The 27,769-nt window shown below is 55.3% G+C and overlaps 3 protein-coding genes and 1 long non-coding RNA gene across 4 annotated transcripts; 3 read left to right on the top strand and 1 right to left on the bottom strand.

Annotated features, from left to right (window-relative positions):
• Nucleotides 1–1,585: 1,585 nt before the first annotated feature.
• On the bottom strand, nucleotides 1,586–19,116 carry LOC145534182 (uncharacterized). Its single transcript, XR_014074317.1, has 3 exons — nucleotides 18,948–19,116; nucleotides 11,315–11,426; nucleotides 1,586–3,792 (listed from the first exon to the last, which is right to left on the bottom strand). It is a non-coding gene; the product is annotated as an uncharacterized LOC145534182 (long non-coding RNA).
• Nucleotides 7,508–11,428, top strand: LOC145534046 (uncharacterized). Its single transcript, XM_081561414.1, has 3 exons — nucleotides 7,508–7,677; nucleotides 8,077–8,389; nucleotides 8,642–11,428. Exons 1-3 carry the CDS (start codon nucleotides 7,543–7,545, stop codon nucleotides 9,271–9,273), a joined length of 1,080 nt encoding a protein of 359 aa, XP_081417540.1. The 5' UTR covers nucleotides 7,508–7,542; the 3' UTR covers nucleotides 9,274–11,428.
• On the top strand, nucleotides 15,141–19,061 carry LOC145534044 (uncharacterized). The gene is made up of 3 exons (XM_081561412.1): nucleotides 15,141–15,310; nucleotides 15,710–16,022; nucleotides 16,275–19,061. The coding sequence occupies exons 1-3, from the start codon at nucleotides 15,176–15,178 to the stop codon at nucleotides 16,904–16,906; spliced, it is 1,080 nt and encodes a 359-aa protein (XP_081417538.1). The 5' UTR covers nucleotides 15,141–15,175; the 3' UTR covers nucleotides 16,907–19,061.
• A 373-nt stretch (nucleotides 19,117–19,489) lies between the features above and the next one.
• On the top strand, nucleotides 19,490–26,686 carry LOC145533868 (uncharacterized). Its single transcript, XM_081561213.1, has 3 exons — nucleotides 19,490–22,943; nucleotides 23,343–23,655; nucleotides 23,908–26,686. Exons 1-3 carry the CDS (start codon nucleotides 22,707–22,709, stop codon nucleotides 24,537–24,539), a joined length of 1,182 nt encoding a protein of 393 aa, XP_081417339.1. The 5' UTR covers nucleotides 19,490–22,706; the 3' UTR covers nucleotides 24,540–26,686.
• The last annotated feature ends 1,083 nt before the right edge of the window (nucleotides 26,687–27,769 follow it).

Here is a 27,769-nt window from a genome sequence, read left to right as displayed (position 1 = left end):
ACCCCCGAGAGGCCTCTGGCCGTTTGCCCGGAGAAACAGAAAGGTAACACGGGGAGCCCCAGGCCGGGCCAGGCCACCTCGCCCATGCCACCCGGAAACACCGGGTCCTTTGCCTGTGTGTGTGGATGCGGGTTTCTCGGGGTGTGTCTCCCTCAAGGAAGCCCAGGCGGATGTGGGGTCAGAAGCCTGCGGACAAGTTGTGTCCACACCCCAGGGGAGAGCAGGCTGGGCCCGATGGGGAGTGTGCGGGCAGCGGCGGCCGCCCAGGCTGACCTCACACCCACAGGTGGGTCTCTTTCCTCCCGGGTGGGGATCTGAGCAGACACACGTCTCTGACCCTTCTGGGAAGAGAAGTTCGAGCAGGCAGAAGCAGCGGTTCCACTGGCCAGGCCCAGCTTGGAAAACTCCCAGCATGGCTGGCTGACGGTCACTGTCGTTGCAGAGCTTCCCACGTGATGAGGCCGAGGACGGGGACACCCCATCCACCTCCCGGAGGGAGGGGTCGGAGCACCACCCCCCCGCCCGTGAGGCCCAGTGCAGGCTCCAGGTGAGCGTGCCCACGGAGGCATCAGCCCCACCGGGGGAGAAGAGGAGGCGGGGAAGGCCTGCTGCAGAGACACCGCCTAGGATACACCCGCCGGCCCAGTCTGAGGCTGCCACGGAGCTCAGCACACCCGGCTCCGACCCAGAGTCCCGAGAACCCCGGCCTCTGAGGCAGCAGGAGGACCTGGAGCCCAGCACGCCAGAGCACAGAGGTGAGGACGCTGGGGCTGCTGCACGGGAGTGTGTGGGGACGGGGTGCTGAGCTACACAGGGACGAGTCCCCGAAAGCTGCTGCTGGGCCTGCAGCAAGCACTGGCCTCACACCCCCCGCCCCCCGTCTTGCACACTTCAGTCCCAAAAGACATCCGACGCTGGGTATTCTTTGGGAATCTCTTGGAAGCTTTCTGTCCCGGGATACGCACATGCCAAGGCTGGCCTGTGGGCAAACTTTGCTTCTCCCCCAGCTCTAGCACTGACCTCCAACTGGAACCAGGCTCCACTTCCCAGACCTGTCCCTACAGAGGTGGTGGCTCCAGGTGCAGGACCCAGGGATCCACCGAGGGCAGATGGAGAACCGAGACTTGCCCTCGCAGAGACACCAGGCCAGCTGGGTACTGGCCAGCACACTGGGCAGATCGGATCTCCGTGCCTGCAGGACCCCCAGCCCCAGGCACTGATGTCCCACCCCCTCAGCCAGAACCTCCACCTCCACGTGCACCTGTACCTGCTCGGGCTCTGGCAGGAGAACCCGAGGCAGAGGAGGAGTCACCGCCTCGGCAGGGAGAGCCTGCCCTGGCTCCCGCGCAACACCCAGACGCCCACGATGACTCACCCACCCCTGCAGGGAGAACGAGCCCCCGCTCTGGACAGACACCCAGAGCCCTTGCCGGAAACACCACGTCCAGGGGAGCGGTCGGCTCTGCAGCCTCCATCCCTGTCTGCTCACCGTGGACGCCGGCAACTCGGTCTGCCCCCAGGGGACATGGAGTTCCTTTCCCCTGAACTGCTTTGCATTTGGTTTGTTTCCACCTTTCTGGTGATGTTTTCTTTTTTGTATGGTTTCCTGTATTTTTGTTGGTTAAGTTGGGATTCGTAAACTTTCTCATCATTGTTGCAATTTGGGAACACTGTTGTGTAACTCTGGTGATCCTGTGTTACCATCACCACTTGGTAGTTTCAGACCCGTTTGATCTTTATGCCCCACCCCCCAACAAAGCCTGGATTCAAGGCAAGCACGCCCTGTTCATCCCTTCCCCCGATCCTGAACACAATTTCATCTTTTCTTTGTGCATTCCTTCCTATATTCTTGGTGTCCCCAATCAATGACTCTCCGTGAAATGACTGAAGCAGTGTTTTTCGGACTCTCCACCTACTGTAAGACTCCATTGGAGAGTTCTCATTTTTATGTCATTTGAACTAGCCTTTGATATCTGAAAGGACGGTGTACGTCCTTTCAAGATACCATGTGCCAAACGAAGCCCTTTTGGCCACTGCCATCATTATCTCCAGGCAGGCATTGCTGTTTCAAGGGTGACATCTCCGCCAGAAGGCAGAGGCTGAGCTCGTCTTGTTGCACCAGCTCCCAAAAGAAGCCAAGAAAGGGAGCTGGAACAACAAACCACCCCAACGCCCAGGAAAGCGTTCTTCATGACAGAAGGCTAGAAAATGACCCAACATCCTTGTGGCCCAGAACCCCTCTAGAAAATCACTGTTCCATAAAAAAGAGAAACACATGGGAAGTTCCAAGGAGAGGCAATGCCCATGGCCAGTGTACTTTAGAGACGGCCTGAGCGCTCCGGGGAAGACACGCACCGACGGAACCCCTTGGGAAACAGCAGGGATTCTCCTCACCGTCGTAAGGGTTTCCTCTGGGGACAACCTGCCCTGGGCACCACATGAGGGAGCAGACCGGCTTCTCTTCCTCTGCCCCCACACCATTCACTCATGAAGGCAGCTCAGGTGTTCTCATGCCCTGCCTGCCTGCCTGCCTGGCTCATCCGTGAGCTGTGACCACCTCCAGGGCAGGACTCCACCTTCTCCTCTCTGTGTACCGTGCATCTGCACACAGTGGGCTTTCAGAACCTTAGACTTGAGCCATTCCCACTCAAGCCAGAACCCTCCCCAGGAAGGAAAACAGCTGTGGAGTCATTTTGGCCCCAGCACTGGTTCCGAAACCCTGGCGGCTCCTACAGCCTCTACGGCGTGAAGAGGGAGGTCCCTTTTGACAGAGCTTTCCGGCTCTCAGATCTAAGCTGTTGTTTCACTGTCAGCTGTGTCTCTTCCGTTGCAGCCAGGTGGGCCACGCTGCTCCAAAGGAGCTCACAAGCTGAGTTTCAAGGGAGGACAGGGATGGCTACAACGTGCTGCAAACTGAGTGAGGGTCCCCACAATCCTCAGCAAAGGTCTGTGGTGTGCAAGTGGGGAGTAGAGGGCCCCCAAGTTCCAAAGGAAGGGAGGTACTCGGGAGCTAAAGCCCTTGGCTGCTGTGGTAGCAGCTGCAGATGGCAGCTCGTCCACAGTGCACTTCGAATGAGGTCATATGAGCGGGACTCTGGAAATGGCTCCGAAATCGAGAGAAAGGGGTCAGGGTATGTGGGAAGCCGGCGGGGGTGGGGGGTGGATGAAGGAAGGTGTCCCTCCTCTCTCCAGTGCAATTTGGTTTGGTGAGTCTCAAAGCTACCAGATGGCACTTCCCAAGTCAGGCCCCCACAGGAATCAGGGTGGGCTGCGTGCCTCGGCCCCTGCCACAGGGACAAGCCACACCAGTGGCCTCCCTGAGCTCCAATGGCCGGATCTGGGGGTTCTGTCTGGGTGCACACCTCCTTGCTGTGGCCAAGTTCCCCCCTTCTCTGAGCACCAGCTTCATCCTCTCGAATGAGGACATCGAATGCTACCTTGGCACGTTACTCTCTTCATCCTGTGAAGACTCATTAGGCTTATCCTACAATTACTAGCTGGCCCGAAGAGATATCTCCTGAATCCAGATTAAGCTGGAGTCTCCCAGGCTCATCTGGCATGTCTTCCCTGAAGTCTGCCAAAACCCACACCCTTGCATTTCCAGGGACTCCCCTTAGCCAGCTGGGCAGAAAACCCAGCATGCTTCAAACAAGCTGACAGACAAGCGGGAGAGGACTCACGGGCAGAAGGTTTCCCTCAGGTCTCGGGTGGAGCTCTGGGACCACAGCAGCAACGGGCCATCCCAGCCCCTGGGCTCAGCAGCGCCCTCATTCTCAGGCCGGCGGCTCTGCCCTGAGGGGAGCGGGAAGGTCACCAACTGCCGCAGGCGGACCTCACGCCCCTCCCACTGCTGGAGCCTGACCTCCCCCGGCCCCACCCCTTCCCCTACCCCAGCAGGACGACAGCTCGTCTTCCCCTGGCTTCCAACGTCAGGCCCGGCCCTGGGCCCCGATTGGGCACTGCCCCAGCCCGGAGCCAATCACAGTGGCCAGGGAGGTGGAACGCACCGATTGGCCAGGGCCAGGTCATGTGACCATACTCCCCAGGAAACTCAAATATTACCAAGGTTCCCTAAGAAACCAATGAACAAAATTATCCAGTAAAGGCAAACCGTACTTTTTAATGAGGCCAATGTCACAGAAAAAAAAAAAAAAAAAAAGCTTCACCATGAACTGCTCAAGGAAGCTAGTAAATAAACTTTCAGAAAAGTTTAGTAGTTTTTTTTTTTTTTTTTTTAATAGGGTGACGGAGAGCTATACCTTTCCCGTCTATGTGAATTTAGGTTTAAACTAGATTTCCCTTGGCTGTTATATAAGACAAAAAAACCCACATCACCCCCTTTCACTCACCCCCACCCCCCAAAAGTGTTTTAATGTATTGAATTTTTCTGTCCTCAGTTGTGTCTGATTCACGGCAACCCACGAACTCTACACAGCCAGGCTCTTCCGTCCATGGAATTCAGGGCAATTTTTTCTGTCCCAGTCAATGCCCACCCTGGGTGATCCAAAGGCAAGGGCTCAGAGGCCCCTGAGAGACTAACTCCTTTCAGCTGAGCACAGAGCTGGCTCCTCACTGGGATGCCTGTGGCCTGGGGCTCCCAGAGGGGAGAGCAGCACTCGCCCCACCGTGTGGTCACTGCTGGAAGTGCAGGCTGCTCCTCACTCCCCCTTGACAGTGTCCCTGACGGCAGAACAGTGTGAATCGAATCAAGGTGGTAATGCAAACTCCAATGCAACCAAACTCCCCACAAGGTCTCCAAAACCACTCAGGAACAGGGAATTGGAAACTGCAGGGGATGACATGAATGGAGATGGAGACTTGACACCTTACACCGAGTTCACTTCCACTTATCCCTAGACAAACTTTCCGTGAAAACTTGTCACCAATCTAGAAGAACAATGAGCAGAAACCGGACACGTGCTTTGAGTCTTCACACACAAAACTAAAAGGCAGTCCACAAAAAAACCCAGAGAATACAGTGGACTTGGCAAAATCAAAGATATCTACTGTGGGAAAGACCTCATGACAAAAGCAAAAGACAGGTCATACATCGCCAGACGAATGAGTGGAAACACAAAGCTTATCAAGGATGTGTCTCCAAACAGACAAAGAACACCAACACAACAAGCCTGTGAAAACTAGGGAAAGGTCTGAAGGGACACCAGACTGAGGAAGACACACACAGAGGATCCCGGATGATGTCCAGCACTGAGGGCCTGAAGAAACAACAGTCTAGTTGCACCCCCTCAGGCCTGTGTGACCGTGGATGAGGCCTCTGTTTCCCGGTGGCTCTGAGAGATGGACAGAGAGGAAGGGGAAGAGAAGTCACTTGCATTTCTAATACTCACAGCAAAGTCTTCCAATGAGAAGGGAATTATCACCCCCACTGACAATGCCATGCACTGAAGTGATATCCACGAGTCCATCTAACCCAGAAGGGAAGGATGCACCTGTTCTCACAAAACGGCGAGAGATGGAAGAAGGAAGATCAAGCCCACACCAATCACTGGAGAGAGAAGCTGTGCTCAGGGCTTGAAAAATTCCTATTGGTAAAATGATGTCACAGCCCCACAAGGCAATCCACAGCTTCGATGCTATTCCTCCCAAAATGCCAATGCATTTTCGCACCGAACAAAGAATTGCAAAAGGGGTTACGGAAACAGAAAAGAGCCTAAATTGTCAATACAATCCGACGAAAAGGCCCCGATACGGACATCCAAGGTTGTGTGAAAGGAAATTAGACGACCAAACTAGGATCCTCAGGAGAGTATCGGAGAAGGCAATGGCGACCCACTCCAGTACTCTTGCCTGGAAAATGCCCTGGACGGAGGAGCCTGGTAGGCTGCAGGCCATGGGGTCGCGCAGAGTCTGACACGACTGAAGTGACTTAGCAGCAGCAGCAGCAGCAGCAGGACAGTATGCTATTGGGAATACAACAACACACACAGATCCAGATCGATGGAATAAAGTTGAGGGTCCAGAAACAAACCCCAGCATCCATCGTCAACTCATCTCTGACACAGAAGGGGAGATTATCCAAATGGGAACAAGAAAGCCTCTTCAATCAATGTCCATGGGAAACCCAGACAGCTACATCTGAAGAACGCTATTGGTTTGGATCTCAGACCACCTCAATATTGGGGAAAAACCTCACCCTAAAGACTGATGTCATGAGATAGCTAGAAAGAAGCGTAGGTCAAAGGCTCCTTAACATCAGAGTCTCCTTGCCATTTGCTGGGCGGAGGTAGAAATGGGTCTCTTCAATTAAGGGAAAGAGGTACACGAAGTACACCAATGGGTTTCCATCCAATGGAACCTCTTCACAACAGAGAAGCTAAGCATTCACAAATGCAAAAGATAGGAAACGGAACACGAGAGACTCCTTCCAAGTGGTGTATCTGAGAAGGGGTTCATATGGAAAGAGACGAAGAATGCACAGCACTCAGATTCCAAGAAACACCACCACCACCCTTGACCCTTCCCCTATGACCAACTCCGACCTGAAGCCTTTCTCTCCCTCTAACCTATCCCTAAAACATAACCCTCATCTAATCATATACATGTGGAATTCCTAGCATCCATCTATCCACACACGAGAGAGAAAGAGGAAGACACAGACACAACTGAGAAAGGAAAAGAGAGGGACACAGCCAGAGAGAGACACGGAACCAAAGAGAGGAAAGGAGTCGATGGTCCAGACTTTTCCTCAATCTGTCTCGAAGGTAGAAGCAAAGACAGCGCCCATCCACCCCAGAAGGGGAAAAAGGAGGGAAGGTTTGCAGAGGAAAAGACAAGAACGCAGGGAGGCATTAGAAGCTCAGCCACCCGCAGAAGCCGAGCTGGGACACTTGAACAGAATCTCAATGGAAACAGAGGACCAGAAAGTTGGCTACTCTTTTCTACAAGAGAGGGAGACCTTCGAGTTTTCCTTTCGTTCCTCCAACTTGGATGCGGGGTCTCAAAACAGTCAGGAGGGGGAGTGCGTTTTCCTGGGTACCACGGCACATCCAGGCCTCGTTCTGCCCCATTCTGTGCTATGTCAGCCCTGGATGGAATCTTTCTTTCAGAAGTCTCAGCGCACGAGCTCCATGTGATATCGGCCCCAGGTGGAAAGGCATGGAGCTGCTCGTAGGCCGACAGACCTAGGAAGCAGATGGGAGAATGACGCCCACTCTGCAGATGGAGAGACTGGGGAAACCCTGAGGGGCATATGCTTGTCCAGGGCCACACCACTTATGAGAAGAAGGAGCCTGGTCTGAGAGCAGCAGGGCCCTCGGAGCTCAGGCCCTGGCTGCACCCAGGCCTCCCCAGGGCTGTGGGCTGGGCTGTGTGGGTGTCTCTGTGCCTGCACATGGCCTAAGGGGGGTGGTCGAGCAGTCAGAAACCCAGAGATTCCCTTGGGAAGTTTTGGGGAAGGGACCTCAGCACGAACCCCAGGCGATGATGTCACCTGCCGGCAACAGAACCCAACAGAACCCGCAACCCGGGTATCCAGGCCTCCAGAGTGGAGAGGAGCCCCCAGCCAGATCACTTGCTGCCAGGATGTTCTGCTGTTTGCCCATGCCCAGAGGCCGGGGCCTCAGGAGAGCTCACAGGCAGTGTGCGTGGGCACCCTGTCGACGTTGGCTCAGGACACCCCCGAGAGGCCTCTGGCCGTTTGCCCGGAGAAACAGAAAGGTAACACGGGGAGCCCCAGGCCGGGCCAGGCCACCTCGCCCATGCCACCCGGAAACACCGGGTCCTTTGCCTGTGTGTGTGGATGCGGGTTTCTCGGGGTGTGTCTCCCTCAAGGAAGCCCAGGCGGATGTGGGGTCAGAAGCCTGCGGACAAGTTGTGTCCACACCCCAGGGGAGAGCAGGCTGGGCCCGATGGGGAGTGTGCGGGCAGCGGCGGCCGCCCAGGCTGACCTCACACCCACAGGTGGGTCTCTTTCCTCCCGGGTGGGGATCTGAGCAGACACACGTCTCTGACCCTTCTGGGAAGAGAAGTTCGAGCAGGCAGAAGCAGCGGTTCCACTGGCCAGGCCCAGCTTGGAAAACTCCCAGCATGGCTGGCTGACGGTCACTGTCGTTGCAGAGCTTCCCACGTGATGAGGCCGAGGACGGGGACACCCCATCCACCTCCCGGAGGGAGGGGTCGGAGCACCACCCCCCCGCCCGTGAGGCCCAGTGCAGGCTCCAGGTGAGCGTGCCCACGGAGGCATCAGGCCCACCGGGGGAGAAGAGGAGGCGGGGAAGGCCTGCTGCAGAGACACCGCCCAGGATACACCCGCCGGCCCAGTCTGAGGCTGCCACGGAGCTCAGCACACCCGGCTCCGACCCAGAGTCCCGAGAACCCCGGCCTCTGAGGCAGCAGGAGGACCTGGAGCCCAGCACGCCAGAGCACAGAGGTGAGGACGCTGGGGCTGCTGCACGGGAGTGTGTGGGGACGGGGTGCTGAGCTACACAGGGACGAGTCCCCGAAAGCTGCTGCTGGGCCTGCAGCAAGCGCTGGCCTCACACCCCCCGCCCCCCGTCTCGCACACTTCAGTCCCAAAAGACATCCGACGCTGGGTATTCTTTGGGAATCTCTTGGAAGCTTTCTGTCCCGGGATACGCACATGCCAAGGCTGGCCTGTGGGCAAACTTTGCTTCTCCCCCAGCTCTAGCACTGACCTCCAACTGGAACCAGGCTCCACTTCCCAGACCTGTCCCTACAGAGGTGGTGGCTCCAGGTGCAGGACCCAGGGATCCACCGAGGGCAGATGGAGAACCGAGACTTGCCCTCGCAGAGACACCAGGCCAGCTGGGTACTGGCCAGCACACCGGGCAGATCGGATCTCCGTGCCTGCAGGACCCCCAGCCCCAGGCACTGATGTCCCACCCCCTCAGCCAGAACCTCCACCTCCACGTGCACCTGTACCTGCTCGGGCTCTGGCAGGAGAACCCGAGGCAGAGGAGGAGTCACCGCCTCGGCAGGGAGAGCCTGCCCTGGCTCCCGCGCAACACCCAGACGCCCACGATGACTCACCCACCCCTGCAGGGAGAACGAGCCCCCGCTCTGGACAGACACCCAGAGCCCTTGCCGGAAACACCACGTCCAGGGGAGCGGTCGGCTCTGCAGCCTCCATCCCTGTCTGCTCACCGTGGACGCCGGCAACTCGGTCTGCCCCCAGGGGACATGGAGTTCCTTTCCCCTGAACTGCTTTGCATTTGGTTTGTTTCCACCTTTCTGGTGATGTTTTCTTTTTTGTATGGTTTCCTGTATTTTTGTTGGTTAAGTTGGGATTCGTAAACTTTTTCATCATTGTTGCAATATGGGAACACTGTTGTGTAACTCTGGTGATCCTGTGTTACCATCACCACTTGGTAGTTTCAGACCCGTTTGATCTTTATGCCCCACCCCCCAACAAAGCCTGGATTCAAGGCAAGCACGCCCTGTTCATCCCTTCCCCCGATCCTGAACACAATTTCATCTTTTCTTTGTGCATTCCTTCCTATATTCTTGGTGTCCCCAATCAATGACTCTCCGTGAAATGACTGAAGCAGTGTTTTTCGGACTCTCCACCTACTGTAAGACTCCATTGGAGAGTTCTCATTTTTATGTCATTTGAACTAGCCTTTGATATCTGAAAGGACGGTGTACGTCCTTTCAAGATACCATGTGCCAAACGAAGCCCTTTTGGCCACTGCCATCATTATCTCCAGGCAGGCATTGCTGTTTCAAGGGTGACATCTCAGCCAGAAGGCAGAGGCTGAGCTCGTCTTGTTGCACCAGCTCCCAAAAGAAGCCAAGAAAGGGAGCTGGAACAACAAACCACCCCAACGCCCAGGAAAGCGTTCTTCATGACAGAAGGCTAGAAAATGACCCAACATCCTTGTGGCCCAGAACCCCTCTAGAAAATCACTGTTCCATAAAAAAGAGAAACACATGGGAAGTTCCAAGGAGAGGCAATGCCCATGGCCAGTGTACTTTAGAGACGGCCTGAGCGCTCCGGGGAAGACACGCACCGACGGAACCCCTTGGGAAACAGCAGGGATTCTCCTCACTGTCGTAAGGGTTTCCTCTGGGGACAACCTGCTCTGGGCACCACATGAGGGAGCAGACCGGCTTCTCTTCCTCTGCCCCCACACCATTCACTCATGAAGGCAGCTCAGGTGTTCTCATGCCCTGCCTGCCTGCCTGCCTGGCTCATCCGTGAGCTGTGACCACCTCCAGGGCAGGACTCCACCTTCTCCTCTCTGTGTACCGTGCATCTGCACACAGTGGGCTTTCAGAACCTTAGACTTGAGCCATTCCCACTCAAGCCAGAACCCTCCCCAGGAAGGAAAACAGCTGTGGAGTCATTTTGGCCCCAGCACTGGTTCCGAAACCCTGGCGGCTCCTACAGCCTCTACGGCGTGAAGAGGGAGGTCCCTTTTGACAGAGCTTTCCGGCTCTCAGATCTAAGCTGTTGTTTCACTGTCAGCTGTGTCTCTTCCGTTGCAGCCAGGTGGGCCACGCTGCTCCAAAGGAGCTCACAAGCTGAGTTTCAAGGGAGGACAGGGATGGCTACAACGTGCTGCAAACTGAGTGAGGGTCCCCACAATCCTCAGCAAAGGTCTGTGGTGTGCAAGTGGGGAGTAGAGGGCCCCCAAGTTCCAAAGGAAGGGAGGTACTCGGGAGCTAAAGCCCTTGGCTGCTGTGGTAGCAGCTGCAGATGGCAGCTCGTCCACAGTGCACTTCAAATGAGGTCATATGAGCGGGACTCTGGAAATGGCTCCGAAATCGAGAGAAAGGGGTCAGGGTATGTGGGAAGCCGGCGGGGGTGGGGGGTGGATGAAGGAAGGTGTCCCTCCTCTCTCCAGTGCAATTTGGTTTGGTGAGTCTCAAAGCTACCAGATGGCACTTCCCAAGTCAGGCCCCCACAGGAATCAGGGTGGGCTGCGTGCCTCGGCCCCTGCCACAGGGACAAGCCACACCAGTGGCCTCCCTGAGCTCCAATGGCCGGATCTGGGGGTTCTGTCTGGGTGCACACCTCCTTGCTGTGGCCAAGTTCCCCCCTTCTCTGAGCACCAGCTTCATCCTCTCGAATGAGGACATCGAATGCTACCTTGGCACGTTACTCTCTTCATCCTGTGAAGACTCATTAGGCTTATCCTACAATTACTAGCTGGCCCGAAGAGATATCTCCTGAATCCAGATTAAGCTGGAGTCTCCCAGGCTCATCTGGCATGTCTTCCCTGAAGTCTGCCAAAACCCACACCATTGCATTTCCAGGGACTCCCCTTAGCCAGCTGGGCAGAAAACCCAGCATGCTTCAAACAAGCTGACAGACAAGCGGGAGAGGACTCACGGGCAGAAGGTTTCCCTCAGGTCTCGGGTGGAGCTCTGGGACCACAGCAGCAACGGGCCATCCCAGCCCCTGGGCTCAGCAGCGCCCTCATTCTCAGGCCGGCGGCTCTGCCCTGAGGGGAGCGGGAAGGTCACCAACTGCCGCAGGCGGACCTCACGCCCCTCCCACTGCTGGAGCCTGACCTCCCCCGGCCCCACCCCTTCCCCTACCCCAGCAGGACGACAGCTCGTCTTCCCCTGGCTTCCAACGTCAGGCCCGGCCCTGGGCCCCGATTGGGCACTGCCCCAGCCCGGAGCCAATCACAGTGGCCAGGGAGGTGGAACGCACCGATTGGCCAGGGCCAGGTCATGTGACCATACTCCCCAGGAAACTCAAATATTACCAAGGTTCCCTAAGAAACCAATGAACAAAATTATCCAGTAAAGGCAAACCGGACTTTTTAATGAGGCCAATGTCACAGAAAAAAAAAAAAAAAAAAGCTTCACCATGAACTGCTCAAGGAAGCTAGTAAATAAACTTTCAGAAAAGTTTAGTAGTTTTTTTTTTTTTTTTTTTAATAGGGTGACAGAGAGCTATACCTTTCCCGTCTATGTGAATTTAGGTTTAAACTAGATTTCCCTTGGCTGTTATATAAGACAAAAAAACCCACATCACCCCCTTTCACTCACCCCCACCCCCCAAAAGTGTTTTAATGTATTGAATTTTTCTGTCCTCAGTTGTGTCTGATTCACGGCAACCCACGAACTCTACACAGCCAGGCTCTTCCGTCCATGGAATTCAGGGCAATTTTTTCTGTCCCAGTCAATGCCCACCCTGGGTGATCCAAAGGCAAGGGCTCAGAGGCCCCTGAGAGACTAACTCCTTTCAGCTGAGCACAGAGCTGGCTCCTCACTGGGATGCCTGTGGCCTGGGGCTCCCAGAGGGGAGAGCAGCACTCGCCCCACCGTGTGGTCACTGCTGGAAGTGCAGGCTGCTCCTCACTCCCCCTTGACAGTGTCCCTGACGGCAGAACAGTGTGAATCGAATCAAGGTGGTAATGCAAACTCCAATGCAACCAAACTCCCCACAAGGTCTCCAAAACCAGTCAGGAACAGGGAATTGGAAACTGCAGGGGATGACATGAATGGAGATGGAGACTTGACACCTTACACCGAGTTCACTTCCACTTATCCCTAGACAAACTTTCCGTGAAAACTTGTCACCAATCTAGAAGAACAATGAGCAGAAACCGGACACGTGCTTTGAGTCTTCACACACAAAACTAAAAGGCAGTCCACAAAAAAACCCAGAGAATACAGTGGACTTGGCAAAATCAAAGATATCTACTGTGGGAAAGACCTCATGACAAAAGCAAAAGACAGGTCATACATCGCCAGACGAATGAGTGGAAACACAAAGCTTATCAAGGATGTGTCTCCAAACAGACAAAGAACACCAACACAACAAGCCTGTGAAAACTAGGGAAAGGTCTGAAGGGACACCAGACTGAGGAAGACACACACAGAGGATCCCGGATGATGTCCAGCACTGAGGGCCTGAAGAAACAACAGTCTAGTTGCACCCCCTCAGGCCTGTGTGACCGTGGATGAGGCCTCTGTTTCCCGGTGGCTCTGAGAGATGGACAGAGAGGAAGGGGAAGAGAAGTCACTTGCATTTCTAATACTCACAGCAAAGTCTTCCAATGAGAAGGGAATTATCACCCCCACTGACAATGCCATGCACTGAAGTGATATCCACGAGTCCATCTAACCCAGAAGGGAAGGATGCACCTGTTCTCACAAAACGGCGAGAGATGGAAGAAGGAAGATCAAGCCCACACCAATCACTGGAGAGAGAAGCTGTGCTCAGGGCTTGAAAAATTCCTATTGGTAAAATGATGTCACAGCCCCACAAGGCAATCCACAGCTTCGATGCTATTCCTCCCAAAATGCCAATGCATTTTCGCACCGAACAAAGAATTGCAAAAGGGGTTACGGAAACAGAAAAGAGCCTAAATTGTCAATACAATCCGACGAAAAGGCCCCGATACGGACATCCAAGGTTGTGTGAAAGGAAATTAGACGACCAAACTAGGATCCTCAGGAGAGTATCGGAGAAGGCAATGGCGACCCACTCCAGTACTCTTGCCTGGAAAATGCCCTGGACGGAGGAGCCTGGTAGGCTGCAGGCCATGGGGTCGCGCAGAGTCTGACACGACTGAAGTGACTTAGCAGCAGCAGCAGCAGCAGCAGGACAGTATGCTATTGGGAATACAACAACACACACAGATCCAGATCGATGGAATAAAGTTGAGGGTCCAGAAACAAACCCCAGCATCCATCGTCAACTCATCTCTGACACAGAAGGGGAGATTATCCAAATGGGAACAAGAAAGCCTCTTCAATCAATGTCCATGGGAAACCCAGACAGCTACATCTGAAGAACGCTATTGGTTTGGATCTCAGACCACCTCAATATTGGGGAAAAACCTCACCCTAAAGACTGATGTCATGAGATAGCTAGAAAGAAGCGTAGGTCAAAGGCTCCTTAACATCAGAGTCTCCTTGCCATTTGCTGGGCGGAGGTAGAAATGGGTCTCTTCAATTAAGGGAAAGAGGTACACGAAGTACACCAATGGGTTTCCATCCAATGGAACCTCTTCACAACAGAGAAGCTAAGCATTCACAAATGCAAAAGATAGGAAACGGAACACGAGAGACTCCTTCCAAGTGGTGTATCTGAGAAGGGGTTCATATGGAAAGAGACGAAGAATGCACAGCACTCAGATTCCAAGAAACACCACCACCACCCTTGACCCTTCCCCTATGACCAACTCCGACCTGAAGCCTTTCTCTCCCTCTAACCTATCCCTAAAACATAACCCTCATCTAATCATATACATGTGGAATTCCTAGCATCCATCTATCCACACACGAGAGAGAAAGAGGAAGACACAGACACAACTGAGAAAGGAAAAGAGAGGGACACAGCCAGAGAGAGACACGGAACCAAAGAGAGGAAAGGAGTCGATGGTCCAGACTTTTCCTCAATCTGTCTCGAAGGTAGAAGCAAAGACAGCGCCCATCCACCCCAGAAGGGGAAAAAGGAGGGAAGGTTTGCAGAGGAAAAGACAAGAACGCAGGGAGGCATTAGAAGCTCAGCCACCCGCAGAAGCCGAGCTGGGACACTTGAACAGAATCTCAATGGAAACAGAGGACCAGAAAGTTGGCTACTCTTTTCTACAAGAGAGGGAGACCTTCGAGTTTTCCTTTCGTTCCTCCAACTTGGATGCGGGGTCTCAAAACAGTCAGGAGGGGGAGTGCGTTTTCCTGGGTACCACGGCACATCCAGGCCTCGTTCTGCCCCATTCTGTGCTATGTCAGCCCTGGATGGAATCTTTCTTTCAGAAGTCTCAGCGCACGAGCTCCATGTGATATCGGCCCCAGGTGGAAAGGCATGGAGCTGCTCGTAGGCCGACAGACCTAGGAAGCAGATGGGAGAATGACGCCCACTCTGCAGATGGAGAGACTGGGGAAACCCTGAGGGGCATATGCTTGTCCAGGGCCACACCACTTATGAGAAGAAGGAGCCTGGTCTGAGAGCAGCAGGGCCCTCGGAGCTCAGGCCCTGGCTGCACCCAGGCCTCCCCAGGGCTGTGGGCTGGGCTGTGTGGGTGTCTCTGTGCCTGCACATGGCCTAAGGGGGGTGGTCGAGCAGTCAGAAACCCAGAGATTCCCTTGGGAAGTTTTGGGGAAGGGACCTCAGCACGAACCCCAGGCGATGATGTCACCTGCCGGCAACAGAACCCAACAGAACCCGCAACCCGGGTATCCAGGCCTCCAGAGTGGAGAGGAGCCCCCAGCCAGATCACTTGCTGCCAGGATGTTCTGCTGTTTGCCCATGCCCAGAGGCCGGGGCCTCAGGAGAGCTCACAGGCAGTGTGCGTGGGCACCCTGTCGACGTTGGCTCAGGACACCCCCGAGAGGCCTCTGGCCGTTTGCCCGGAGAAACAGAAAGGTAACACGGGGAGCCCCAGGCCGGGCCAGGCCACCTCGCCCATGCCACCCGGAAACACCGGGTCCTTTGCCTGTGTGTGTGGATGCGGGTTTCTCGGGGTGTGTCTCCCTCAAGGAAGCCCAGGCGGATGTGGGGTCAGAAGCCTGCGGACAAGTTGTGTCCACACCCCAGGGGAGAGCAGGCTGGGCCCGATGGGGAGTGTGCGGGCAGCGGCGGCCGCCCAGGCTGACCTCACACCCACAGGTGGGTCTCTTTCCTCCCGGGTGGGGATCTGAGCAGACACACGTCTCTGACCCTTCTGGGAAGAGAAGTTCGAGCAGGCAGAAGCAGCGGTTCCACTGGCCAGGCCCAGCTTGGAAAACTCCCAGCATGGCTGGCTGACGGTCACTGTCGTTGCAGAGCTTCCCACGTGATGAGGCCGAGGACGGGGACACCCCATCCACCTCCCGGAGGGAGGGGTCGGAGCACCACCCCCCCGCCCGTGAGGCCCAGTGCAGGCTCCAGGTGAGCGTGCCCACGGAGGCATCAGGCCCACCGGGGGAGAAGAGGAGGCGGGGAAGGCCTGCTGCAGAGACACCGCCCAGGATACACCCGCCGGCCCAGTCTGAGGCTGCCACGGAGCTCAGCACACCCGGCTCCGACCCAGAGTCCCGAGAACCCCGGCCTCTGAGGCAGCAGGAGGACCTGGAGCCCAGCACGCCAGAGCACAGAGGTGAGGACGCTGGGGCTGCTGCACGGGAGTGTGTGGGGACGGGGTGCTGAGCTACACAGGGACGAGTCCCCGAAAGCTGCTGCTGGGCCTGCAGCAAGCGCTGGCCTCACACCCCCCGCCCCCCGTCTCGCACACTTCAGTCCCAAAAGACATCCGACGCTGGGTATTCTTTGGGAATCTCTTGGAAGCTTTCTGTCCCGGGATACGCACATGCCAAGGCTGGCCTGTGGGCAAACTTTGCTTCTCCCCCAGCTCTAGCACTGACCTCCAACTGGAACCAGGCTCCACTTCCCAGACCTGTCCCTACAGAGGTGGTGGCTCCAGGTGCAGGACCCAGGGATCCACCGAGGGCAGATGGAGAACCGAGACTTGCCCTCGCAGAGACACCAGGCCAGCTGGGTACTGGCCAGCACACCGGGCAGATCGGATCTCCGTGCCTGCAGGACCCCCAGCCCCAGGCACTGATGTCCCACCCCCTCAGCCAGAACCTCCACCTCCACGTGCACCTGTACCTGCTCGGGCTCTGGCAGGAGAACCCGAGGCAGAGGAGGAGTCACCGCCTCGGCAGGGAGAGCCTGCCCTGGCTCCCGCGCAACACCCAGACGCCCACGATGACTCACCCACCCCTGCAGGGAGAACGAGCCCCCGCTCTGGACAGACACCCAGAGCCCTTGCCGGAAACACCACGTCCAGGGGAGCGGTCGGCTCTGCAGCCTCCATCCCTGTCTGCTCACCGTGGACGCCGGCAACTCGGTCTGCCCCCAGGGGACATGGAGTTCCTTTCCCCTGAACTGCTTTGCATTTGGTTTGTTTCCACCTTTCTGGTGATGTTTTCTTTTTTGTATGGTTTCCTGTATTTTTGTTGGTTAAGTTGGGATTCGTAAACTTTTTCATCATTGTTGCAATATGGGAACACTGTTGTGTAACTCTGGTGATCCTGTGTTACCATCACCACTTGGTAGTTTCAGACCCGTTTGATCTTTATGCCCCACCCCCCAACAAAGCCTGGATTCAAGGCAAGCACGCCCTGTTCATCCCTTCCCCCGATCCTGAACACAATTTCATCTTTTCTTTGTGCATTCCTTCCTATATTCTTGGTGTCCCCAATCAATGACTCTCCGTGAAATGACTGAAGCAGTGTTTTTCGGACTCTCCACCTACTGTAAGACTCCATTGGAGAGTTCTCATTTTTATGTCATTTGAACTAGCCTTTGATATCTGAAAGGACGGTGTACGTCCTTTCAAGATACCATGTGCCAAACGAAGCCCTTTTGGCCACTGCCATCATTATCTCCAGGCAGGCATTGCTGTTTCAAGGGTGACATCTCAGCCAGAAGGCAGAGGCTGAGCTCGTCTTGTTGCACCAGCTCCCAAAAGAAGCCAAGAAAGGGAGCTGGAACAACAAACCACCCCAACGCCCAGGAAAGCGTTCTTCATGACAGAAGGCTAGAAAATGACCCAACATCCTTGTGGCCCAGAACCCCTCTAGAAAATCACTGTTCCATAAAAAAGAGAAACACATGGGAAGTTCCAAGGAGAGGCAATGCCCATGGCCAGTGTACTTTAGAGACGGCCTGAGCGCTCCGGGGAAGACACGCACCGACGGAACCCCTTGGGAAACAGCAGGGATTCTCCTCACTGTCGTAAGGGTTTCCTCTGGGGACAACCTGCTCTGGGCACCACATGAGGGAGCAGACCGGCTTCTCTTCCTCTGCCCCCACACCATTCACTCATGAAGGCAGCTCAGGTGTTCTCATGCCCTGCCTGCCTGCCTGCCTGGCTCATCCGTGAGCTGTGACCACCTCCAGGGCAGGACTCCACCTTCTCCTCTCTGTGTACCGTGCATCTGCACACAGTGGGCTTTCAGAACCTTAGACTTGAGCCATTCCCACTCAAGCCAGAACCCTCCCCAGGAAGGAAAACAGCTGTGGAGTCATTTTGGCCCCAGCACTGGTTCCGAAACCCTGGCGGCTCCTACAGCCTCTACGGCGTGAAGAGGGAGGTCCCTTTTGACAGAGCTTTCCGGCTCTCAGATCTAAGCTGTTGTTTCACTGTCAGCTGTGTCTCTTCCGTTGCAGCCAGGTGGGCCACGCTGCTCCAAAGGAGCTCACAAGCTGAGTTTCAAGGGAGGACAGGGATGGCTACAACGTGCTGCAAACTGAGTGAGGGTCCCCACAATCCTCAGCAAAGGTCTGTGGTGTGCAAGTGGGGAGTAGAGGGCCCCCAAGTTCCAAAGGAAGGGAGGTACTCGGGAGCTAAAGCCCTTGGCTGCTGTGGTAGCAGCTGCAGATGGCAGCTCGTCCACAGTGCACTTCAAATGAGGTCATATGAGCGGGACTCTGGAAATGGCTCCGAAATCGAGAGAAAGGGGTCAGGGTATGTGGGAAGCCGGCGGGGGTGGGGGGTGGATGAAGGAAGGTGTCCCTCCTCTCTCCAGTGCAATTTGGTTTGGTGAGTCTCAAAGCTACCAGATGGCACTTCCCAAGTCAGGCCCCCACAGGAATCAGGGTGGGCTGCGTGCCTCGGCCCCTGCCACAGGGACAAGCCACACCAGTGGCCTCCCTGAGCTCCAATGGCCGGATCTGGGGGTTCTGTCTGGGTGCACACCTCCTTGCTGTGGCCAAGTTCCCCCCTTCTCTGAGCACCAGCTTCATCCTCTCGAATGAGGACATCGAATGCTACCTTGGCACGTTACTCTCTTCATCCTGTGAAGACTCATTAGGCTTATCCTACAATTACTAGCTGGCCCGAAGAGATATCTCCTGAATCCAGATTAAGCTGGAGTCTCCCAGGCTCATCTGGCATGTCTTCCCTGAAGTCTGCCAAAACCCACACCATTGCATTTCCAGGGACTCCCCTTAGCCAGCTGGGCAGAAAACCCAGCATGCTTCAAACAAGCTGACAGACAAGCGGGAGAGGACTCACGGGCAGAAGGTTTCCCTCAGGTCTCGGGTGGAGCTCTGGGACCACAGCAGCAACGGGCCATCCCAGCCCCTGGGCTCAGCAGCGCCCTCATTCTCAGGCCGGCGGCTCTGCCCTGAGGGGAGCGGGAAGGTCACCAACTGCCGCAGGCGGACCTCACGCCCCTCCCACTGCTGGAGCCTGACCTCCCCCGGCCCCACCCCTTCCCCTACCCCAGCAGGACGACAGCTCGTCTTCCCCTGGCTTCCAACGTCAGGCCCGGCCCTGGGCCCCGATTGGGCACTGCCCCAGCCCGGAGCCAATCACAGTGGCCAGGGAGGTGGAACGCACCGATTGGCCAGGGCCAGGTCATGTGACCATACTCCCCAGGAAACTCAAATATTACCAAGGTTCCCTAAGAAACCAATGAACAAAATTATCCAGTAAAGGCAAACCGTACTTTTTAATGAGGCCAATGTCACAGAAAAAAAAAAAAAAAAAAGCTTCACCATGAACTGCTCAAGGAAGCTAGTAAATAAACTTTCAGAAAAGTTTAGTAGTTTTTTTTTTTTTTTTTTTAATAGGGTGACAGAGAGCTATACCTTTCCCGTCTATGTGAATTTAGGTTTAAACTAGATTTCCCTTGGCTGTTATATAAGACAAAAAAACCCACATCACCCCCTTTCACTCACCCCCACCCCCCAAAAGTGTTTTAATGTATTGAATTTTTCTGTCCTCAGTTGTGTCTGATTCACGGCAACCCACGAACTCTACACAGCCAGGCTCTTCCGTCCATGGAATTCAGGGCAATTTTTTCTGTCCCAGTCAATGCCCACCCTGGGTGATCCAAAGGCAAGGGCTCAGAGGCCCCTGAGAGACTAACTCCTTTCAGCTGAGCACAGAGCTGGCTCCTCACTGGGATGCCTGTGGCCTGGGGCTCCCAGAGGGGAGAGCAGCACTCGCCCCACCGTGTGGTCACTGCTGGAAGTGCAGGCTGCTCCTCACTCCCCCTTGACAGTGTCCCTGACGGCAGAACAGTGTGAATCGAATCAAGGTGGTAATGCAAACTCCAATGCAACCAAACTCCCCACAAGGTCTCCAAAACCAGTCAGGAACAGGGAATTGGAAACTGCAGGGGATGACATGAATGGAGATGGAGACTTGACACCTTACACCGAGTTCACTTCCACTTATCCCTAGACAAACTTTCCGTGAAAACTTGTCACCAATCTAGAAGAACAATGAGCAGAAACCGGACACGTGCTTTGAGTCTTCACACACAAAACTAAAAGGCAGTCCACAAAAAAACCCAGAGAATACAGTGGACTTGGCAAAATCAAAGATATCTACTGTGGGAAAGACCTCATGACAAAAGCAAAAGACAGGTCATACATCGCCAGACGAATGAGTGGAAACACAAAGCTTATCAAGGATGTGTCTCCAAACAGACAAAGAACACCAACACAACAAGCCTGTGAAAACTAGGGAAAGGTCTGAAGGGACACCAGACTGAGGAAGACACACACAGAGGATCCCGGATGATGTCCAGCACTGAGGGCCTGAAGAAACAACAGTCTAGTTGCACCCCCTCAGGCCTGTGTGACCGTGGATGAGGCCTCTGTTTCCCGGTGGCTCTGAGAGATGGACAGAGAGGAAGGGGAAGAGAAGTCACTTGCATTTCTAATACTCACAGCAAAGTCTTCCAATGAGAAGGGAATTATCACCCCCACTGACAATGCCATGCACTGAAGTGATATCCACGAGTCCATCTAACCCAGAAGGGAAGGATGCACCTGTTCTCACAAAACGGCGAGAGATGGAAGAAGGAAGATCAAGCCCACACCAATCACTGGAGAGAGAAGCTGTGCTCAGGGCTTGAAAAATTCCTATTGGTAAAATGATGTCACAGCCCCACAAGGCAATCCACAGCTTCGATGCTATTCCTCCCAAAATGCCAATGCATTTTCGCACCGAACAAAGAATTGCAAAAGGGGTTACGGAAACAGAAAAGAGCCTAAATTGTCAATACAATCCGACGAAAAGGCCCCGATACGGACATCCAAGGTTGTGTGAAAGGAAATTAGACGACCAAACTAGGATCCTCAGGAGAGTATCGGAGAAGGCAATGGCGACCCACTCCAGTACTCTTGCCTGGAAAATGCCCTGGACGGAGGAGCCTGGTAGGCTGCAGGCCATGGGGTCGCGCAGAGTCTGACACGACTGAAGTGACTTAGCAGCAGCAGCAGCAGCAGCAGGACAGTATGCTATTGGGAATACAACAACACACACAGATCCAGATCGATGGAATAAAGTTGAGGGTCCAGAAACAAACCCCAGCATCCATCGTCAACTCATCTCTGACACAGAAGGGGAGATTATCCAAATGGGAACAAGAAAGCCTCTTCAATCAATGTCCATGGGAAACCCAGACAGCTACATCTGAAGAACGCTATTGGTTTGGATCTCAGACCACCTCAATATTGGGGAAAAACCTCACCCTAAAGACTGATGTCATGAGATAGCTAGAAAGAAGCGTAGGTCAAAGGCTCCTTAACATCAGAGTCTCCTTGCCATTTGCTGGGCGGAGGTAGAAATGGGTCTCTTCAATTAAGGGAAAGAGGTACACGAAGTACACCAATGGGTTTCCATCCAATGGAACCTCTTCACAACAGAGAAGCTAAGCATTCACAAATGCAAAAGAGAGGAAACGGAACACGAGAGACTCCTTCCAAGTGGTGTATCTGAGAAGGGGTTCATATGGAAAGAGACGAAGAATGCACAGCACTCAGATTCCAAGAAACACCACCACCACCCTTGACCCTTCCCCTATGACCAACTCCGACCTGAAGCCTTTCTCTCCCTCTAACCTATCCCTAAAACATAACCCTCATCTAATCATATACATGTGGAATTCCTAGCATCCATCTATCCACACACGAGAGAGAAAGAGGAAGACACAGACACAACTGAGAAAGGAAAAGAGAGGGACACAGCCAGAGAGAGACACGGAACCAAAGAGAGGAAAGGAGTCGATGGTCCAGACTTTTCCTCAATCTGTCTCGAAGGTAGAAGCAAAGACAGCGCCCATCCACCCCAGAAGGGGAAAAAGGAGGGAAGGTTTGCAGAGGAAAAGACAAGAACGCAGGGAGGCATTAGAAGCTCAGCCACCCGCAGAAGCCGAGCTGGGACACTTGAACAGAATCTCAATGGAAACAGAGGACCAGAAAGTTGGCTACTCTTTTCTACAAGAGAGGGAGACCTTCGAGTTTTCCTTTCGTTCCTCCAACTTGGATGCGGGGTCTCAAAACAGTCAGGAGGGGGAGTGCGTTTTCCTGGGTACCACGGCACATCCAGGCCTCGTTCTGCCCCATTCTGTGCTATGTCAGCCCTGGATGGAATCTTTCTTTCAGAAGTCTCAGCGCACGAGCTCCATGTGATATCGGCCCCAGGTGGAAAGGCATGGAGCTGCTCGTAGGCCGACAGACCTAGGAAGCAGATGGGAGAATGACGCCCACTCTGCAGATGGAGAGACTGGGGAAACCCTGAGGGGCATATGCTTGTCCAGGGCCACACCACTTATGAGAAGAAGGAGCCTGGTCTGAGAGCAGCAGGGCCCTCGGAGCTCAGGCCCTGGCTGCACCCAGGCCTCCCCAGGGCTGTGGGCTGGGCTGTGTGGGTGTCTCTGTGCCTGCACATGGCCTAAGGGGGGTGGTCGAGCAGTCAGAAACCCAGAGATTCCCTTGGGAAGTTTTGGGGAAGGGACCTCAGCACGAACCCCAGGCGATGATGTCACCTGCCGGCAACAGAACCCAACAGAACCCGCAACCCGGGTATCCAGGCCTCCAGAGTGGAGAGGAGCCCCCAGCCAGATCACTTGCTGCCAGGATGTTCTGCTGTTTGCCCATGCCCAGAGGCCGGGGCCTCAGGAGAGCTCACAGGCAGTGTGCGTGGGCACCCTGTCGACGTTGGCTCAGGACACCCCCGAGAGGCCTCTGGCCGTTTGCCCGGAGAAACAGAAAGGTAACACGGGGAGCCCCAGGCCGGGCCAGGCCACCTCGCCCATGCCACCCGGAAACACCGGGTCCTTTGCCTGTGTGTGTGGATGCGGGTTTCTCGGGGTGTGTCTCCCTCAAGGAAACCCAGGCGGATGTGGGGTCAGAAGCCTGCGGACAAGTTGTGTCCACACCCCAGGGGAGAGCAGGCTGGGCCCGATGGGGAGTGTGCGGGCAGCGGCGGCCGCCCAGGCTGACCTCACACCCACAGGTGGGTCTCTTTCCTCCCGGGTGGGGATCTGAGCAGACACACGTCTCTGACCCTTCTGGGAAGAGAAGTTCGAGCAGGCAGAAGCAGCGGTTCCACTGGCCAGGCCCAGCTTGGAAAACTCCCAGCATGGCTGGCTGACGGTCACTGTCGTTGCAGAGCTTCCCACGTGATGAGGCCGAGGACGGGGACACCCCATCCACCTCCCGGAGGGAGGGGTCGGAGCACCACCCCCCCGCCCGTGAGGCCCAGTGCAGGCTCCAGGTGAGCGTGCCCACGGAGGCATCAGGCCCACCGGGGGAGAAGAGGAGGCGGGGAAGGCCTGCTGCAGAGACACCGCCCAGGATACACCCGCCGGCCCAGTCTGAGGCTGCCACGGAGCTCAGCACACCCGGCTCCGACCCAGAGTCCCGAGAACCCCGGCCTCTGAGGCAGCAGGAGGACCTGGAGCCCAGCACGCCAGAGCACAGAGGTGAGGACGCTGGGGCTGCTGCACGGGAGTGTGTGGGGACGGGGTGCTGAGCTACACAGGGACGAGTCCCCGAAAGCTGCTGCTGGGCCTGCAGCAAGCGCTGGCCTCACACCCCCCGCCCCCCGTCTCGCACACTTCAGTCCCAAAAGACATCCGACGCTGGGTATTCTTTGGGAATCTCTTGGAAGCTTTCTGTCCCGGGATACGCACATGCCAAGGCTGGCCTGTGGGCAAACTTTGCTTCTCCCCCAGCTCTAGCACTGACCTCCAACTGGAACCAGGCTCCACTTCCCAGACCTGTCCCTACAGAGGTGGTGGCTCCAGGTGCAGGACCCAGGGATCCACCGAGGGCAGATGGAGAACCGAGACTTGCCCTCGCAGAGACACCAGGCCAGCTGGGTACTGGCCAGCACACCGGGCAGATCGGATCTCCGTGCCTGCAGGACCCCCAGCCCCAGGCACTGATGTCCCACCCCCTCAGCCAGAACCTCCACCTCCACGTGCACCTGTACCTGCTCGGGCTCTGGCAGGAGAACCCGAGGCAGAGGAGGAGTCACCGCCTCGGCAGGGAGAGCCTGCCCTGGCTCCCGCGCAACACCCAGACGCCCACGATGACTCACCCACCCCTGCAGGGAGAACGAGCCCCCGCTCTGGACAGACACCCAGAGCCCTTGCCGGAAACACCACGTCCAGGGGAGCGGTCGGCTCTGCAGCCTCCATCCCTGTCTGCTCACCGTGGACGCCGGCAACTCGGTCTGCCCCCAGGGGACATGGAGTTCCTTTCCCCTGAACTGCTTTGCATTTGGTTTGTTTCCACCTTTCTGGTGATGTTTTCTTTTTTGTATGGTTTCCTGTATTTTTGTTGGTTAAGTTGGGATTCGTAAACTTTTTCATCATTGTTGCAATATGGGAACACTGTTGTGTAACTCTGGTGATCCTGTGTTACCATCACCACTTGGTAGTTTCAGACCCGTTTGATCTTTATGCCCCACCCCCCAACAAAGCCTGGATTCAAGGCAAGCACGCCCTGTTCATCCCTTCCCCCGATCCTGAACACAATTTCATCTTTTCTTTGTGCATTCCTTCCTATATTCTTGGTGTCCCCAATCAATGACTCTCCGTGAAATGACTGAAGCAGTGTTTTTCGGACTCTCCACCTACTGTAAGACTCCATTGGAGAGTTCTCATTTTTATGTCATTTGAACTAGCCTTTGATATCTGAAAGGACGGTGTACGTCCTTTCAAGATACCATGTGCCAAACGAAGCCCTTTTGGCCACTGCCATCATTATCTCCAGGCAGGCATTGCTGTTTCAAGGGTGACATCTCAGCCAGAAGGCAGAGGCTGAGCTCGTCTTGTTGCACCAGCTCCCAAAAGAAGCCAAGAAAGGGAGCTGGAACAACAAACCACCCCAACGCCCAGGAAAGCGTTCTTCATGACAGAAGGCTAGAAAATGACCCAACATCCTTGTGGCCCAGAACCCCTCTAGAAAATCACTGTTCCATAAAAAAGAGAAACACATGGGAAGTTCCAAGGAGAGGCAATGCCCATGGCCAGTGTACTTTAGAGACGGCCTGAGCGCTCCGGGGAAGACACGCACCGACGGAACCCCTTGGGAAACAGCAGGGATTCTCCTCACCGTCGTAAGGGTTTCCTCTGGGGACAACCTGCTCTGGGCACCACATGAGGGAGCAGACCGGCTTCTCTTCCTCTGCCCCCACACCATTCACTCATGAAGGCAGCTCAGGTGTTCTCATGCCCTGCCTGCCTGCCTGCCTGGCTCATCCGTGAGCTGTGACCACCTCCAGGGCAGGACTCCACCTTCTCCTCTCTGTGTACCGTGCATCTGCACACAGTGGGCTTTCAGAACCTTAGACTTGAGCCATTCCCACTCAAGCCAGAACCCTCCCCAGGAAGGAAAACAGCTGTGGAGTCATTTTGGCCCCAGCACTGGTTCCGAAACCCTGGCGGCTCCTACAGCCTCTACGGCGTGAAGAGGGAGGTCCCTTTTGACAGAGCTTTCCGGCTCTCAGATCTAAGCTGTTGTTTCACTGTCAGCTGTGTCTCTTCCGTTGCAGCCAGGTGGGCCACGCTGCTCCAAAGGAGCTCACAAGCTGAGTTTCAAGGGAGGACAGGGATGGCTACAACGTGCTGCAAACTGAGTGAGGGTCCCCACAATCCTCAGCAAAGGTCTGTGGTGTGCAAGTGGGGAGTAGAGGGCCCCCAAGTTCCAAAGGAAGGGAGGTACTCGGGAGCTAAAGCCCTTGGCTGCTGTGGTAGCAGCTGCAGATGGCAGCTCGTCCACAGTGCACTTCAAATGAGGTCATATGAGCGGGACTCTGGAAATGGCTCCGAAATCGAGAGAAAGGGGTCAGGGTATGTGGGAAGCCGGCGGGGGTGGGGGGTGGATGAAGGAAGGTGTCCCTCCTCTCTCCAGTGCAATTTGGTTTGGTGAGTCTCAAAGCTACCAGATGGCACTTCCCAAGTCAGGCCCCCACAGGAATCAGGGTGGGCTGCGTGCCTCGGCCCCTGCCACAGGGACAAGCCACACCAGTGGCCTCCCTGAGCTCCAATGGCCGGATCTGGGGGTTCTGTCTGGGTGCACACCTCCTTGCTGTGGCCAAGTTCCCCCCTTCTCTGAGCACCAGCTTCATCCTCTCGAATGAGGACATCGAATGCTACCTTGGCACGTTACTCTCTTCATCCTGTGAAGACTCATTAGGCTTATCCTACAATTACTAGCTGGCCCGAAGAGATATCTCCTGAATCCAGATTAAGCTGGAGTCTCCCAGGCTCATCTGGCATGTCTTCCCTGAAGTCTGCCAAAACCCACACCATTGCATTTCCAGGGACTCCCCTTAGCCAGCTGGGCAGAAAACCCAGCATGCTTCAAACAAGCTGACAGACAAGCGGGAGAGGACTCACGGGCAGAAGGTTTCCCTCAGGTCTCGGGTGGAGCTCTGGGACCACAGCAGCAACGGGCCATCCCAGCCCCTGGGCTCAGCAGCGCCCTCATTCTCAGGCCGGCGGCTCTGCCCTGAGGGGAGCGGGAAGGTCACCAACTGCCGCAGGCGGACCTCACGCCCCTCCCACTGCTGGAGCCTGACCTCCCCCGGCCCCACCCCTTCCCCTACCCCAGCAGGACGACAGCTCGTCTTCCCCTGGCTTCCAACGTCAGGCCCGGCCCTGGGCCCCGATTGGGCACTGCCCCAGCCCGGAGCCAATCACAGTGGCCAGGGAGGTGGAATGCACCGATTGGCCAGGGCCAGGTCATGTGACCATACTCCCCAGGAAACTCAAATATTACCAAGGTTCCCTAAGAAACCAATGAACAAAATTATCCAGTAAAGGCAAACCGGACTTTTTAATGAGGCCAATGTCACAGAAAAAAAAAAAAAAAAAACCTTCACCATGAACTGCTCAAGGAAGCTAGTAAATAAACTTTCAGAAAAGTTTAGTAGTTTTTTTTTTTTTTTTAATAGGGTGATGGAGAGCTATACCTTTCCCGTCTATGTGAATTTAGGTTTAAACTAGATTTCCCTTGGCTGTTATATAAGACAAAAAAACCCACATCACCCCCTTTCACTCACCCCCACCCCCCAAAAGTGTTTTAATGTATTGAATTTTTCTGTCCTCAGTTGTGTCTGATTCACGGCAACCCACGAACTCTACACAGCCAGGCTCTTCCGTCCATGGAATTCAGGGCAATTTTTTCTGTCCCAGTCAATGCCCACCCTGGGTGATCCAAAGGCAAGGGCTCAGAGGCCCCTGAGAGACTAACTCCTTTCAGCTGAGCACAGAGCTGGCTCCTCACTGGGATGCCTGTGGCCTGGGGCTCCCAGAGGGGAGAGCAGCACTCGCCCCACCGTGTGGTCACTGCTGGAAGCGCAGGCTGCTCCTCACTCCCCCTTGACAGTGTCCCTGACGGCAGAACAGTGTGAATCGAATCAAGGTGGTAATGCAAACTCCAATGCAACCAAACTCCCCACAAGGTCTCCAAAACCACTCAGGAACAGGGAATTGGAAACTGCAGGGGATGACATGAATGGAGATGGAGACTTGACACCTTACACCGAGTTCACTTCCACTTATCCCTAGACAAACTTTCCGTGAA

The sequence above is a fragment of the Giraffa tippelskirchi genome, chromosome 14, assembly GCF_054371585.1.
Source record: "Giraffa tippelskirchi isolate mGirTip1 chromosome 14, T2T-mGirTip1v1.2.pri, whole genome shotgun sequence".
Classification (NCBI taxonomy): domain Eukaryota; kingdom Metazoa; phylum Chordata; class Mammalia; order Artiodactyla; family Giraffidae; genus Giraffa; species Giraffa tippelskirchi.
Note: the sequence above shows the minus strand (reverse complement) of the source record. Positions and strands in the feature narration are given on the sequence as shown.